The sequence below is a fragment of the Xenopus laevis genome, chromosome 3L, assembly GCF_017654675.1.
Source record: "Xenopus laevis strain J_2021 chromosome 3L, Xenopus_laevis_v10.1, whole genome shotgun sequence".
Classification (NCBI taxonomy): Eukaryota; Metazoa; Chordata; class Amphibia; order Anura; family Pipidae; genus Xenopus; species Xenopus laevis.
In genome coordinates, this window is record NC_054375.1 from 19,039,232 (window position 1) to 19,055,158 (window position 15,927).

At 41.2% G+C, this 15,927-nt stretch overlaps 1 protein-coding gene across 11 annotated transcripts in view; it reads left to right on the forward strand.

The window, feature by feature from the left end:
- Positions 1-15,927, forward strand: part of hmgxb3.L (HMG-box containing 3 L homeolog) — a 140,205-nt gene that overhangs the window by 86,200 nt on the left and 38,078 nt on the right. For 7 of the 11 annotated variants that reach the window (XM_041585258.1, XM_018251210.2, XM_018251213.2 and 4 more), the window contains 5 exons: positions 462-593; positions 2,631-2,995; positions 3,687-3,865; positions 6,922-7,019; positions 15,401-15,493. In XM_041585258.1, the coding sequence (XP_041441192.1) occupies positions 462-593; positions 2,631-2,995; positions 3,687-3,865; positions 6,922-7,019; positions 15,401-15,493 (867 nt within the window). 11 annotated transcript variants of the gene reach the window in all.

The window sequence follows — 15,927 nt, forward strand, 5'->3', positions numbered from 1 at the left end:
CATTACTTACAATACCCTCCCCCTAAGTCATTAATGAACAAGTTAAATAAAAGTGGACCCAATACCGAGCCCTGGGGGACCCCACTAAGAACCTTACTCCAAGTACAGAATGCATCATTAACAACCACCTTCCGTACCGATCCTGTAGCCAGTTTCCTATCAAATTTGTCTGACATGACCTATCCTTCATAAAGCCTTTCTGATTACTGCTCCATAATGCTGTTTCCCTAACCAAGTTTAAACTGAAATCATTTGACAATTGTTTGTTCTTGCTAAGCACAAATTTGCAAGAAACTTTAGTTATGAAAGAGTTACTGTGCTGAAGGCCTTCTAACGTAATTGAACTTGTTGCACTTAGTTTTCTACAGTGATAGAAGATGCATTGTGAATAAATGTAGGATTCAGATTTAATCATATATAGCTATAAGGCAATACAATATAAATAACTATTTATACCACAGTCTACAACCTACACCAGAAGAGGACGTGGGTGCTGTACCAATCCTGGCTGCTCCTTTACATACGTCACACGGCACAAGCCCCTGAAGTGTCCTATGTGTAACCGTGTCCTTGGAGGAAAGTGGGTTCCAAAGGTAATTTTGTAGTCTTCTATAGCGAAACGTGGGAGAGTGAGCAGAGCTCTTTTTAAATAGTGTTGTAAAATATAGAATAATCTATTCATCAACTTTAAAAACAGTTCAACATATATTTTCATATAACCCTTTCCCTCTACGTTTATCAAAATGATAAGAACTGTGACTTATTTTCTAAGGAGGGAAAAAGGAGGACTGAAATGATACTGATGTTGCCATCACACCATGATTATAATCATCACATTAGTGAAGACTGGTTTTCATGCATAGTTAGCATTTTTTAATAAATTCTCCCATGGCTTTAATTAAGTCTGTTATGGTTTCTCCAGGTTGCCGTATGATATAAATGGAAACAAGGGAAATCATGTCTTAAAAACAAAAATGTCTATAACCTTTTCAAATATAAAATCAAAGGCCTCCTTTCTTTTATTCAAACACAAACACAGCTTTTTATTTGTAGTTCTTTCATTTTATTCTTCCTGTTTTTATGTCTCTCTGTCTGTGATACTGCACCCTGCCCAGGTCAGCTGGAGGGGTGTGTGTCTGTGTTTTTCCATTTGCTACTGTATCATAGGCACATTAAATCACATTTACTGGCCCAGAGAAAGAGCATGAGCGTACTAAAATTTAAAAAAAAAAGAGAGAGAAAGCAGTATTTTATGGCTGCTGTGTGCTTCTAGTTGTTTGTATACATCTCTTGTTCTTATACAAATAACATGGCATACAACAGACTCAAAAATATTTTTACATATTTATATACACGTCACGTATATTTATATAATCTACAGTCTGGTCATTTCCCTATGGGACCATACTGTAAATTATATCCTTATAATATACAAAAGCCATGAATATCTTGTAAATTATATCCTTATTAACGGTGAGTTCTGATGTCATCAGTTATAAACGGTGAGTTCTGATGTCATTTCTGTCACATGACTCACTGAAACTTGTGTATTATAATAAATAAAGTACCCCCAGTTGTAAAATATGAGGATATTAGAAGTTACCTCGGAGTTCCATGACCTGTATAAAAACACTCGGCCTTCGGCCTCGTGTTTTTATATGGTCATGAAACTCCTCTCTAACTTATAATATCCTTATATTTTACAAGAGGGGGTACTTTATTCACTATATAAACAGCGCGTTCTGACATCAGAACGCGCCGTTTATATGGAACATCACTTCAGCCGCTGCTCTCTCTACACGCTTCCCCCCTCAAGTCTGACTCGCAGGCTCAGATTTTACTTACAGCACAGTGCGCTCTTTTCCTCTGACTCCCTCTCAGATATGGCCCCTCATAACTTCCGTCTCATGTGCTCCCCCTGCTGATCCATGTCTGCTCTTATCTCCCTCCCCTTGTTGATAGTGCGGGGAAATTCATTGGGGAGGGGGAGGAGTAATTATCAAAGGGGAGCGGAGCGGTTGCAGCAGGTATGCTGGTTTTCTGTGTCAGTCCGTGCTGGCTGACAGGCTCATTCTAGCTCCTTCCCATTTAACCGGTGCTGCTCTGAAACTCATTGCCGATGGGGAGGGGCTGGCAGGAGGGGTGTGAAGCGTTTTGCACTGACACAGTCTCACGTTTGACTCCCTGTATCTCAGTGTCGGTTCTGTCTAGCCCCCTCTCTGGTCTCCCTCCCCCTCACATGGTCTCTCTCCATTCCTTCTCACCAACTCTCCCAATTTTCACATAACCTCCCTCTCAACTCACACTCCCCCTCCCACCTCAGTCTCCAGTCCTTTCCCCTATGACATCACCTGTGGCAGGCAAGAAGGCAAGGGCAGAACAGAGCCAGACATTTTTAGGAATCAAGACACTGCACCCAGAAAATGTAGATTATAATGCATAATGTACCCCCTGCTATAATTTATAAAGATATTAGAAATCACCTTGGAGTTATGTGACCTGTATAAAAGCACGAGGCCGAAGGTCACATAACTCCTCGGTAACTTAATTTCTTTTTAAATTACAGTATGGGGTACATTATCCACTATATAAGTCATGACTAACACTGTTCTGCCTTAAACTCTTTTCAGACACCGCAAGTAAAAGAAACATTCATCTGCACCCCATCCTTGCCAGCCAAGGTTTCAGACTGTATGGAGGCTAAAGAGCTCTGTTATGGGACAAAAAATGGATCAGAGTCAACGAAAGAGAATACAGAGGCTGTCCATCAGCTCCTTCATTCCTCACCTCCAACACAGGTAGAGGAATGGGAGGAAGTCATAGTTTCAGATGTTCACATTCTGCCTGATAATGCACGGGGTAGCACAGAGGTTGTAGAAGCTCCCAAGCGGCCAGGCTCCATGCTGGAAGAGAAAAGGGAAACTGTAGGCCACATGACTGAAGCACAGCCTGTAGCTGAGAATACGAAAGTTACATGTCAAGTGCCTGGTTCCAAGTGAGTAAATCCTTGTAGTATTGCATAGTTAATATTGAGTTGAAAAAAAATCAACTACTCGACTACAACCCCTACACATACCCCTAACTACCTGCATTAAAGCTAACTGCAGATCTTTGGATTACTGTAGCCTTGGATAAAGGCTTAAAGGAACAGTAACACCAAAAAATGAAAGTGTTAAGGTAATGAAAATATTTTGTACTGTTGCCCTGCACTGGTAAAACTGTTCTGTTTGCTTCAGAAACACAACTATAGTTCATATAAACAAGCTGCTGTGTAGCAATGGAGGAAATTGAAAAAAGGCTATATGGTAGAGGTTAAATAGTGGGTAACAGACAACACCATTATGTTCTACAGACATTATCTGATTTCTGCTGTGTAACCTGAACATTTTCTCCTATGAATGGCTTTCTCCATTGCTACACAGCAGCTTATTTGTGTAAACAATAGTAACAATAGTAGTTTTTCTGAAGCAAACACAGCAGTTTTACCAGTGCAAGGCAGCACTGCATTATATTTTTATTATTTTAAACACTTTTATTTTTTGATGTTACTGTTCCTTTAAAGTCAGTAACTTGTGTTGTGCTGTTTCTTATATGGTAGTGACCTTGACAGAAACTTAATTAATCCAGAATATACACAAGTATTTTTCTACATTCTGACTTAATTTATGCCATATATTGTTTTCTAGGGCAAGCTTGCTGTCTTCCCCTTCACCCCAAAATTTAAAGGAAACAAAGTGTGCCCCTAAATCCCGACTAGCCCCACTGATTTCCAGGCCTATAAGAGCCATATTGCCTGCTCCTGCTAAAACTGTCCAAACTCTGAGTGGAGAATGTGCTGCTGGCACACTGACCATCTTGACCACAGGTAAATATTGTGCTATCCATGTAGCAAAATGTGAAGCAGTCAGTCAATCAGTTTTAGTTTGGATTGCAGTCCAGGTCACCCTTTGATGTCTGCATATTAAAGGGATACTGTCATGGGGAAAAAAAAAAAAAAATTCAAAATGAATCAGTTAATGGTGCTGTTCCAGCAGAATTCTGTACTGAAATCCATTTCTCAAAAGAGCAAACAGATTTTTTTATATTCAATTTTGAAATCTGACATGGGGCTAGACATTTTGTCAATTTCCCAGCTGCCCCTGGTCATGTGACTTGTGCCTGCACTTTAGGAGAGAAATGCTTTCTGGCAGGCTGCTGTTTTTCCATCTCAATGTAACTGAATGTGTCTCAGTGGGACATGGGTTTTTACTATTGAGTGCTGTTCTTAGATCTACAAGGCAGCTGTTATCTTGTGTTAGGGAGCTGTTATCTGGTTACCTTCCCATTGTTCTTTTGTTTGGCTGCTGGGGGGGGGAAAGGGAGGGGGGTGATATCACTCCAACTTGCAGTACAGCAGTAAAGAGTGTTTGAAGTTTATCAGAGCACAAGTCACATGACATGGGGCAGCTGGGAAATTGACAATATGTCTAGCCCCATTGTCAGATTTCAAAGTTGAATATAAAACAATCTGTTTGCTCTTTTGAGAAATGGATTTCAGTGCAGAATTCTGCTGGAGCAGCACTATTAACTGATTCATTTTGAAAAAAAATTTTTTTCCCATGACAGTATCCCTTTAAGTTTTTATCCCAGGCGGCTTACCAGCTGCCTGGTATAAATTAATGGCCAAACAAATATCCCCCAAACTCCTAGACACATTCTCTCATGTATCCATGAGGGGAGAACTTCCCTCCTTATGTTACAATGCAATAATTACGCTGATGCTTAAAGAAGGGAAAGACCCGTATTCATGGGAATCCTATAGGCCCTAATCCTAATTGTCTGGACTGGCAATCTGTGGGTTCTGGCAAATGCCAGAGGGGCTGCTATAAGGTGCCATAGAAAGTCAGTATTTAGTGGGCTGGTGGGGGCTGTTTGGGCCTCTGAGTGGGCTGATTGGGCCTCTGTGTACCTGAAATGCCAGGGCCTATTTTAATTCTCAATCCGGACCTGTATAGGCCTATATCGCTGATTAACGCTGACACTAAAATACTTGCTAAATTACTGGCGAATAGGTTAATTAAGGTTATTACATCACTCATTCATCCGGATCAGACTAATAAAACTACGCCCATTAATCTGAGAAGATTGTTCACACACATTCAACTAGCCAATCAACAACAATTCAACGGAGCTGTTGCCTCGCTGTATATAACAAAGGCCTTTGACTTGGTCAGTTGGCCATACCTCTGGCAGATACTTGAGAAATTTGGGTTTGGCCCGAACTTTATCACATGGCTAAAACTGTTATATAAGAATCCCACAGCCCAAATCCGGGTAAACAACATTCTATCAGGGGTATTCGACTTGGGTAGAGGAACTAGACAGGGTTGCCCCTTGTCGCCCCTGTTATTTGCCCTAGCTATCGAACAGCTGGCAACAATTCTGAGACAAACTCCCTTTGTTAAAGGTATATCAGTAGTAATTAAAAGCCAAACTGAATCGTCAAGATATACAAATATTCCGATGCTTCCAACTGAGACATACATTTTATGCACAGTTCAGCTCTTTTCAAATTACACCCACATTGCTGGCATGGGAAGCCAGACTCCAGATCCCACCAAACTATCTCAGCTGTACAATATAATTCAATCCTCACAACCTCCCCCATTCAATAAAGCCAAACAAAAATGGCAGTTACTTATCCCTTCTCTAGAGGAGGACCAATGGGAAAAGGCTATAGATAACTTATACCCCTGCCTAATATCACTCAGGGATAGAATGATTCAATTTAACATGATTCAACAAATTTATATCACCCCACTGAGGCTCAAAGCTATGGGTAGACTAGACGGAGCCACTTGTGTAAAGTGCGGCAGGGAAAAAGCCGGTTTCCTCCATTTGATATGGGACAGCCCTAGTGTAGCAGCATACTGGACAGAAGTCATACAATACACCAATGTATTCCTATCCTTTCAAGGAATCAAGTCCCCTGAGATTTGCTTATTAGGTATTATAGATGAGGTAGTGCCCCTACAAAAATCCAGAACACTTCTAAGGTCGATCCTCTTCTACGCAAAAAAACTAGTAATTATGAAATGGATGAGCCCCAACTCTCCCTCACTGCAGTAATGGACTGACTTAATAAATTGTACATTACACCTAATCAAACTGACGTACAATGCTAGGGGAACACCCGGGAAAATATGGGACCCTTGGTTTAGACGTCAACCCTCATGCATCCCTTCCGGATGATTGACTTATAGAAAGTGCTCTGAAATATATGATATCTGCTAACTATTTCTTGAAATCACCACTGTACATATAAAATAATTGTTAAATAAAGCTGAATAAGTGTCAAGCATATATGTGCTGTTTATTGTTTATTGATTTGTTTAAAATGCAAAATAAAAACCTTTAAAAAAAAAAAAATATTAGGTTTAACTCACAAGCCAAATGGTTTCTTATTTAAGAAAAAACTCAAATGAAAAATAATCGATTCTTAGACTTCTGCACAGTGATTCCCAGGCTGAAGCCCGAAACACAAAGTAACACACTCAGGGACCTATTTATTATGCTGTGTGAAACAAAGTTCGCTGAAAAAACTGTGTAATAAGCTGTTTAAAATAAATGGCGAATTTATTAAGGTGTGTTTTATCTTATGCCATTTGAACGCCAGATTTTATGCCGTTCTTTTACACTGCATCAGACCTTTGTAAGTAAGTTCTGATGGAAGTTGCTCAAAGCAAAAGTTCATAAAAAATTACCATTTTTACACTGGTTTTTAAATGGCGATGCCTGTGATGTGTGGTGAATTATTCCTCCGTTTTTTTTGCACCACATAATAAATCTGCCCCATAAGATATTTTTAGCCAAAGTGGTGTACTGGAATGTAAAACCTTTCTTCCTGGTTCCCTTGTTAACCCATTTTCTTACTATATGCAGAGATTCCAGCCTCCATCAAAGCTGCTGGTTTGAAACCTAGTACACTGAAGCAACTTGGCCAGTCTGTTGTGCCTCAAGCCATTTCGCAAGAAATAACGGTAAAAAAAAAATATATATATATATATATATGTATTTACATATTTTATGTTTAAGGCACAGAGCAGCTGTAGCATATCCCTTGTACACAAAAATGCAGGTTATTGTATATGCTTTTGTACCTGTGCCTGCTCCCATTCGCCAGGAACTTCATGAACATACCCAGACTAGCATGAGCTCATGTGTACTGCACTGTGGGGTAGTGCGCTATGCAAGTACAGGTATGGGATCTGTTATACAGAAACGCAGTATCCAGAAAGCTCCCAATTACAGGAAGGCCATGTACCATAGACTTTATTTTAATCAAATAATTCACATTTTTATAAAAATTTCCATTTTTCTCTGTAATAATAGAACAGTACATGATCCCAACTAAAGCTGGCCATAGACATGCAGATTTATCCTTATATTAGATGAATGATTGTCCGCTGCAGTCTTCAGACCTGCATCTAACCATTATAGAGATATTATCATTAGCCAACAGAAATCTACTAACCTGTCCAATTGACTAAACGACTGATTGCCATGGTACGAAAAATGTTGGGGGCGATCCACACACTGTCCAAAAATCATACAAACCTTTGTTTTGTATGACTTTGTCTTTGTGTCTATGGCCAGCTTTAGATATAACTCCTTATTGAAGCAAATCAATCCTATTGGGTTTATTTAATATCTAAATGATTTTTAGTAGACTTAAAGGGGTTGTTCACCTTCCAAACAAGTTTTTTCAGTTGTTATTTTCAGATTGCTCACCAGAAATAGATTTATTTTAATTGCTTTCCATCTTTTATTTTTTAGTTTTTTTTTTCTTTTTTTTTTTTCAAAATTGAACCCTTTAACTGCCAAGCACGTAGGTACTACGTTCTGGCAGGAAAATGCCTACGTGCTGCACAGTCAAGGACTCCCTCGCTGCACTGTCGGCTTTTGCCGCCATGCAGCCGAGTATGTTGTGTCCCCAACCCCCTAGGCAATGAGCCAAGGGGGCTGCCACCACGGTCCTGCGTCTTGATCGACGCAGGACCTGACTTCAACAAGACTTACATCGCAGGAACGTCACAGACCTTGTGGGACACGATCCAGCGCCACCCACTCACTTCCTGTGAGCGATCCTGGGCCCTCCAACGCTGCCAAGCACTCCCTCAGCCACAGAAATGGTAAGTGGCGCTTCTTTACTGATGTACACACATTTACACACACACACTACTCATGTAACTATTGGTAGGGTTTTTGTTTTTTTGCTTTTCTGTGGTTTTGTTACACACTTACGTACAAATATGCACACATTTACACACTTTTTAGAGCTGTACACACACATGAACACACACATATATATTTTTAACTCTTTATTTTATCAGTTTCCCTCTTGTTATTCTGCTAAAAACGGCGTGACAATTGGATCAAGCATTCTGACTGCTAACCACTCTGTCGGATGAGTTATTTTGTTATTTCATTGATTTGCCTAATTGTTTTTGATTTTTATGATTTTGTGCTTGCATTGTTGTTTTTTTTAGCATCATTTGCTTTGATCATTTGAAGTACAAACACATTATTAGCAATTGTGGATTCGTCAGAATGTGTTCTTTACAAAAATATATGGTTTTAGGGGGGTCTTTCTGCTGTTAGAGGGTCTTGGGCACATTATATTCAGTCCAGTGGCTTTGTTCACAGAAGGTGAGTTGACAGTGGAGAAAATTCATATGCACTATTTTTATTTGGGGTCTATTTGGCTATGAGGGTAGTAGCAGAATTAAATATGTGAAATAGTAATTTCTTGTTGGTTTTGGCTAGTCTTATTGGGTAGATCTGGAAGAGGGCTGTCTCTGGCTTTAGGGAGTTGTTGTTTGAGTAGCTGTGTTATCATTTGAAAGATGCTTTGCCAAAATGCTGAAATTATACAGCAGTCCCACCACATATGGAGTAGTGTGACCTGCTGTCCTCAGCCCTTGGGTAAGTTGGCGAGATTTTAGCCAGCTTGTCCAGGGTCAGATGCCACCTGTAGATCAACTAAATGTGGCCTTCTCTATGGTTGGTGCATTTGGTCGCTCCTTGTGGGGCAGTAAGTACTTTCTGCCATTGTTGTATTGTAAAGGTGTTTATGGAGATATTGCTCCCATTTGATCATGTATGGCAATTTTTCATTCAGGTCTTGTGCTAACATCTGCCTATAGCAATCTGAGATGAGTCGTCTCCCATTCCGTGCTTGTTTGCATGAATACTCAATGTTGGTTTTGTGTTGACTATTTTTATAGCCCTTGTTTTGTGAACGTAGCCAGTGGGTAATTTGGAGGCAAGTATAATTGTCTTGTGGTCTTAATTGGTATTTCTCTGATAACCTCTCAAATGTTTCCAGAGTATTCCCAAAGTATAGGTCTTGGAGCTGCTTGATCCCTGCCTCAGTCCATCTAGAGACCCGAATTTGTGGAATAACCTTGGGCAACGCTGATATTGGGAGCAGCGGGGAGGGGAACACACTAAAATTGTGTTTGGTAACCAGTTTATGCCATGTTTGCATGGTGAATCTGGTGGTAGCAAGTTAGTGGCAGGTCTAGTTTGTTTGTCAAGCCAGATGTATTGCGTGAGCTGTTGGTGGTCTGCATACCCTGTTTCTAAATCAATCTATTTTTTCTGTCCTATTGGGGCATGCATTCGGATGACCGATTCCAATATTGTTTCCATGTGGTATGCTTTTATGTTTGGTATACCCAGACCTCCCGATGCTGCTGTCCAACTGGCGGCCCCCCTCATGCTCTGTCTGTTTACCTGTAATCACTACAGAGATTAACTGGCCCCTGCATTGTTTAAACCTCAAATTCAGACTCTAATCCCCTGTATTGTTCACACCTGTGACCCCCCTGCATTATTCACACTTGTGACACCTCTATTGTTTATATCCTAAAGCCATGTACTGTTCAAACCTGAAACCCAGACTGAAACTGCCCACATGTTCACCTGTTCACAGCTTATTCAAAATGCTAATGGGGCACAAGCACTGTGTCACTGTATGTAGTACATATTAGAATGATTGATTTCCCTGTCTCTTGCTCTGTTCTGCCTTCCCTCCCTGTGTGTGCCATTCTCTGCTTACTCAGTGCCGCTTGTTTGTGCCATTCTCTGCTAACTCAATGCTGCTTGTGTGTGCCATTCTCTGCTTACTCAGTGCTGCTTGTGTGTGCCATTCTCTGCTTACTCAGTGCTGCTTGTGTGTGCCATTCTCTGCTTGCCCAGTGCTGCTTGTGTGTGCCATTCTCTGTGTGTCCAGTGCTGCTTGGGTGTGCCATTCTCTGCTAGCCCAGTGCTGCTTGTGTGTGCCATTCTCTGCTAGCCCAGTGCTGCTTGTGTGTGCCATTATCTGCTTGCCCAGTGCTGCTTGTGTGTGCCATTCTCTGCTTGCCCAGTGCTGCTTGGGTGTGCCATTCTCTGCTTGCCCAGTGCTGCTTTGGTGTGCCATTCTCTGCTTGCCCAGTGCTGCTTTGGTGTGCCATTCTCTGCTTGCCCAGTGCTGCTTGTATATGCCATTCTCTGCTAGCCCAGTGCTGCTTGTATGTGCCATTCTCTGCTAGCCCAGTGCTGCTTGTATGTGCCATTCTCTGCTAGCCCAGTGCTGCTTGTGTGTGCCATTATCTGCTTGCACAGTGCTGCTTGTGTGTGCTATTCTCTGCTTGCCCAGTGCTGCTTGTGTGTGCCATTCTCTGCTTGCCCAGTGCTGCTTGGGTGTGCCATTCTCTGCTTGCCCAGTGCTGCTTGGGTGTGCCATTCTCTGCTTGCCCAGTGCTGCTTGGTTGTGCCATTCTCTGCTTGCCCTGTGCTGCTTGTGTGTGCCATTCTCTGCTTGCCCAGTGCTGCTTGTGTGTGCCATTCTCTGCTTGCCCTATGCTACCTGTGGGATTTAAGCCTGTTAGGGGTTTGGTCTTAGAGTTTGTTAGCATTTGGAAATTGTTGTTAAGGGCACCCAAGGTGTTTAATCATGTGTTGGGTGGTTGTTGTATTATCCATAGGGGAGTGGATAATACAACAGGGGAGGGCCACCACTGACTTTCATTATCGTTCCTCCACCACATGAAAAAATGTTTGGCCCGCGGTACCACAGAAATTGGACAACACTGCTCTAGGGTATTGTGTTATTTGAAATTTCACTCTGGGTTGTTTGTCTTACCATATGAACCTATTCATTGTTCGTTGTAGCGTTTTGAGGTAGATCGGGGGCAAAGAGATATGAAAAGTCCTAAATAGGTACAAGATCTGGGGCAATAAATTTTTACCGCAACTATGCGGCCCAGCCATGATATGTGTTCTTTTTGCCACTTAGTACTTATCTTGTTCAATAAATAGCTTCTGGGTCTTTTGGCAATTTAACCCTAAATAAACAACATAAGTCCCGCCATTCAAATTGAAATGCTTGTTTGAGAGCATCTAAAGCTGGTTGTGGTATGTTTATGGATAATGCCTGGGTTTTGGTCGTGTTTATTTTGTACCATGAAACCTTTTTGAAAAAGTAGTAATTTTTTCAGGATGTTGGGTATAGTTACTGTCGGGTTGGTCAAGGGTTATAGGATGTCATCCACGAACAATCCAATTTTCTGGAACCAGGCCTTTAATATCAGGATTTGATCTGATTACTTGGGCCAGTGGCTCTACCATTAGGGCAAAAATCAGTGGTGAAAGTGGACACTCTTGGTGTGTTCCACTTGTGATGTGGTAAGGCGTCCAACAGGGCCCCCGAGACATTCACTTTGGCAGATGATGCTAAATAGAGGGGATGGATTGCCTGTATGAACTTTGAGCTTAAGGCAAAATGGTTTCATGTTTACCTCATATATAGCCAATGGACCCTATCGAACGCCTTCTCAGCATCCAAATAAAGAAGAACCGTCGGCTGTTTGGTTTGTTTAATTATGTGCAGCAGAGTAGGAATCTTCTCGTATTATCTGAGCCCTGCCTCCCCATAATAAATCCCACTTGATCATTATTAACTAAGGATGGGAGTAGGGTACTAAGTCGGGTTGCTAGGATCTTGGCGTAAAGTTTCAAGTCTGCATTTAACAGTGCTATAGGGCGATAGTTTTGGCAAAGGTCTGGGGTTTTGCCAGGCTTTGGGATCATTACTATCTGTGCTAGTAGAAATTCCAGGGTAATGTTGCCTGTGTCTTTAATATTGTTGTAGAGTCTTTCTAAATGGGGTATCAAGGTCTGTTTAAATTGTTTATAGTATAGATTAGTGAAACCATGTCCCCCCAGGGATTTAGCCGTTTAAAGTGGACCTGTCACCCAGACACAAAAATCTGTATAATAAAAGTTCTTTTCAAATTAAACATGAAATCCAATTTCTATTTTTTATTAAAGCATTCATAGCTGCTGTAAGCTCATTTAAAAATCTCAGCTATCAATCAAATATTGTCTGCCCCTCCTCTATGCCCTGGGCATAGAGGCGGGGCAGACAATTACTTTCACTTTCCATTCAGCACTTCCTAGATGTCACTGCTCTCCACACATCCCCCCGTTCTCTTTACCATTTAATTGTGTAGCCAGGGCATGGGAATGGACATCAGGTCCCCCATTCTGGTGCACAAACAAGATTCTGAGATGATGCAAGGCTTTCCTTAAAAACAGTGTCCACAAAATGGCTGCTGCCTGCTTGCTACCATTTTGAATTCCCAGACTGAAGGAAACAAGATTCAAATAATTTAAACAGTGTAATTAAAGTTCATTTTGCTTGACTAATGTGATAAAATAGGATTTTGAATAATTTTTTTGGGTGACGGGTCCCCTTTAAGGTCTGAAATTGTTTGTTTTATTTCCTCTTGTGTGATTTCCTTATTTAAACTGTCCAGTTGTTGGGGAGTGGGATATCTCTGAGATATTGGCATATCACTTCCATTGTGCGTTGAGATTCTGTGGGGTCCTTTTGGAGATCGTTTAGAATAGTATGTTGCAAATTGGTCGGCTATATGTTTGGGGTCTGTCAATTTGGCTTGGGGTGTCGAAATATAGGCTATTCTTGCCCTCGCTTGCCTTTGTTGCAGCTGTGAGACCAGAAGTTTTTTTGGCCTTGTTACCCTTTGTGTAGTAAAATTGTTTTAATAGTTTGTCTATACTGTGTTTTGGCAAATTATATTTAGTTAAGTTTAGCTCTAGTCTCCGTTATCTCTTGCTGGATCACAGCAGTAGATTGAGTTAGATGCTGTTTTTCCAACTCCGTAAATTTTTGTTCTAACTTGATGTTGTGAGATTCCTTGTTTCTTATAGCTTTTTGCTAGGGAAATCAGTTCGCCCGAATGACTGCTTTATGAGCCAACCAAAGTATTTGGCGGTCCATTTCGGGTTGTATGTTTTCCTGAAAATATTGTTTAATTTTGCCTTGTATAGCTTGTTTAGACTCTGTTTTGGTAATTAGTGATTCATTGAGTCTTCACATCGCCCTGCTTGTTGTGTGAAGGCCATAGTTCTATACAAACTGGGGCATGGTCTGACCATGTTCGGAGGCCAATCCAGGTTTTGGAGATTTGGCCTGATGTTTGTGGATCAGCTAAAATGAGATCTATTCTCGTGTGTGTGTGGCATGTCTAGGGGAAAAATATGTATACTCTTTCTCTCTTGGATGTTTGGCTCTCCAGACATCTATGGAGGTGTAGTAAACTTTTTTGCTTGGCAGTTTGTATAGGTGGGGTTTATAGGTGTTCTGTGAACATCTAAAGTGGGGTCTGGTGTTGTATTGAAGTTCCCTGCTACTATACATCTGCCTTTCTTGTGTTGGGCTAGTTTCGATAGTGTTGCTGCTAAAAACTGTTTTGGTTTTCGTCTGGGGCATATAGCTGTGTTACCCAGCTTAAACTGTAACAATAAATCGTGCCCGAGGGGTCTGCAACTATCTTCAACACTTGTGTTGGCACTTTGTAGAGCTTATGAGGATCGAAACTCCTTTTGTCTTATTAGGGGAGTAGGCATGAAAACTGTGTATATTTTTTGTTGAGAAACTTTGGTGGATTAAGTTTGCAAAAGTGAGTTTCTTGATAAAAAAGCACTGGCCTGAATGGTAGTGTTGCAATTTTATATACTTGCTTTTACAGGATCACATTGTTTGAGTGACAGAACTTTACATCATGTCTGTATCAGCCATCGGAAACAGTGTTCCACAGTTTGAAGACTTTGCTCGGTGTAGGATGAGGCGAGTTCCTTCTGGTACGCCTCTGTTCCATCGGTTGGGTTGGAATGTTCCATCTTGCTAATGCTTTCCTAGCCTCTTCCAGGGATGTAAGTGTGGTTGGGGTACCATTGCGTAGTATTATAAGTTTCACCGGGTATCCCCAGTGGTAAGGTGTGCTGGCAGAGTAGCGTTGTAATATCCTGGTATGGCTCTGGAGAGATCTGTGTAGATCTCAATTTGTTGCTGCAGGGTGGAAGTTTTGAGGTGATTTTTGGAAAAGACACCAAAATTGCCAAATTTAGGAAAGGTTTGCGGGTTGCTGCTTTGGATTCAGGGGAATGTGTAAATTCCGAAAATATATGGTTTTCTGGGGTGAACTTACTTTTTTCTATCTTTGCCCCCCCCCCCCAAACTATGTAAATGTGTTGATTTTGCAGTACCTGAAATGACAGACCATATGGGGATCTTCATTTTTGGGCCCCTATATGCCACATGTTTAGGTAAACCTATACATGTTGGGCATCAAACTGTTTAGTACAGTACCATAACTAGAGGGGGCGGGCCCTGGTGTGTGACGCACAGCCGGGCCCCCGCCCCCCTCCATACTCACCGGATTTCAGTGGCGCGAGGGCTGTCGGGGGGCCCTGAGGGGGTGCGGGCCCTGGCCTGCTCGCACCCCCTGCTCCCCCGGTAGTTCCGCCACTAGTTTAGTGGACTCTTTGCAATCATATTTAGGGTGTTTTACAGTGGTACCTAATGATGTGTGGGAGATAGGATGCTGTCGATTGGAAGCCATTGGAGTTAATTTTTTAAAAAATTCGCCAATTTCTTTAATTATAAATTTAGGGAAGAATATCAACTTCGTAATTTGCCGTACATTGATCTATTCACCCATTTTTAGCCAGAATCTGGTTTTTCTAATAATGCATAGTTCTTGTCCTATATCGTTTTACAGTATGGAATTACACCAAAATTCTAGCATGTTTTGAAAGCTCCAGTTATCCTGAAAAAAACAATATATTGTTTTCCTGGGTAAACTAAAAGACACCCCCCCCCCCAGAAAAGGCCCTTAAAGTGGAAGAGTTTAAGTTGCCCATTAAAGGGGAAATTAAAACATGCAGCATGTTATGTCAACAGCATTTGTAATTAATTTTATTTAATTGATTTGTAATATTCCAAATTCTGCCCTACTATAAGGAGTTTTTATTGTGACTGACTATTTTGCACTGTGTATATATACAGGCTAGGAGTGACTCTCAGACACCCCATCCTCAACAGCTGAAAGTGATGGCTGAACCCATGACGACTTACAAATACAGTTGCCCTGTGCCTTTAGTAAGTTCAGTTGTCAGTGATCTAGTAAAACATGAATGGCCAGGTTTTAAGGCGATTTTTCATAGTTATAAAAAAAACTGGCTTAATGCACCAATATATTTCATTTGTTAATTATTTTTAAGCAATGTATCTGTAATTGCTGATGACACAAAACTATTCAAGCCACTTCATCACTTCCAGGGAGAACTGAACAATGGTAAAATAGGCGGCTAAGTGGTAGATGAGATTCAGCATTGATAAATGTAAAGTTATGCATTTGGGATGTAGAATAGGCAAGTCACTTGTATTCTTAATGGGATTAAGTTAAACACATCCTTGATGGAGAACAGCCTGTAGTGTGGATGTAGCAAGCAATGCCAGTCAGCTGCAGGCCAGCAATGTCCTTCATTAGAAGGGTATAGAATCACAGGAGGAGAGTACTATACAGGTAATAA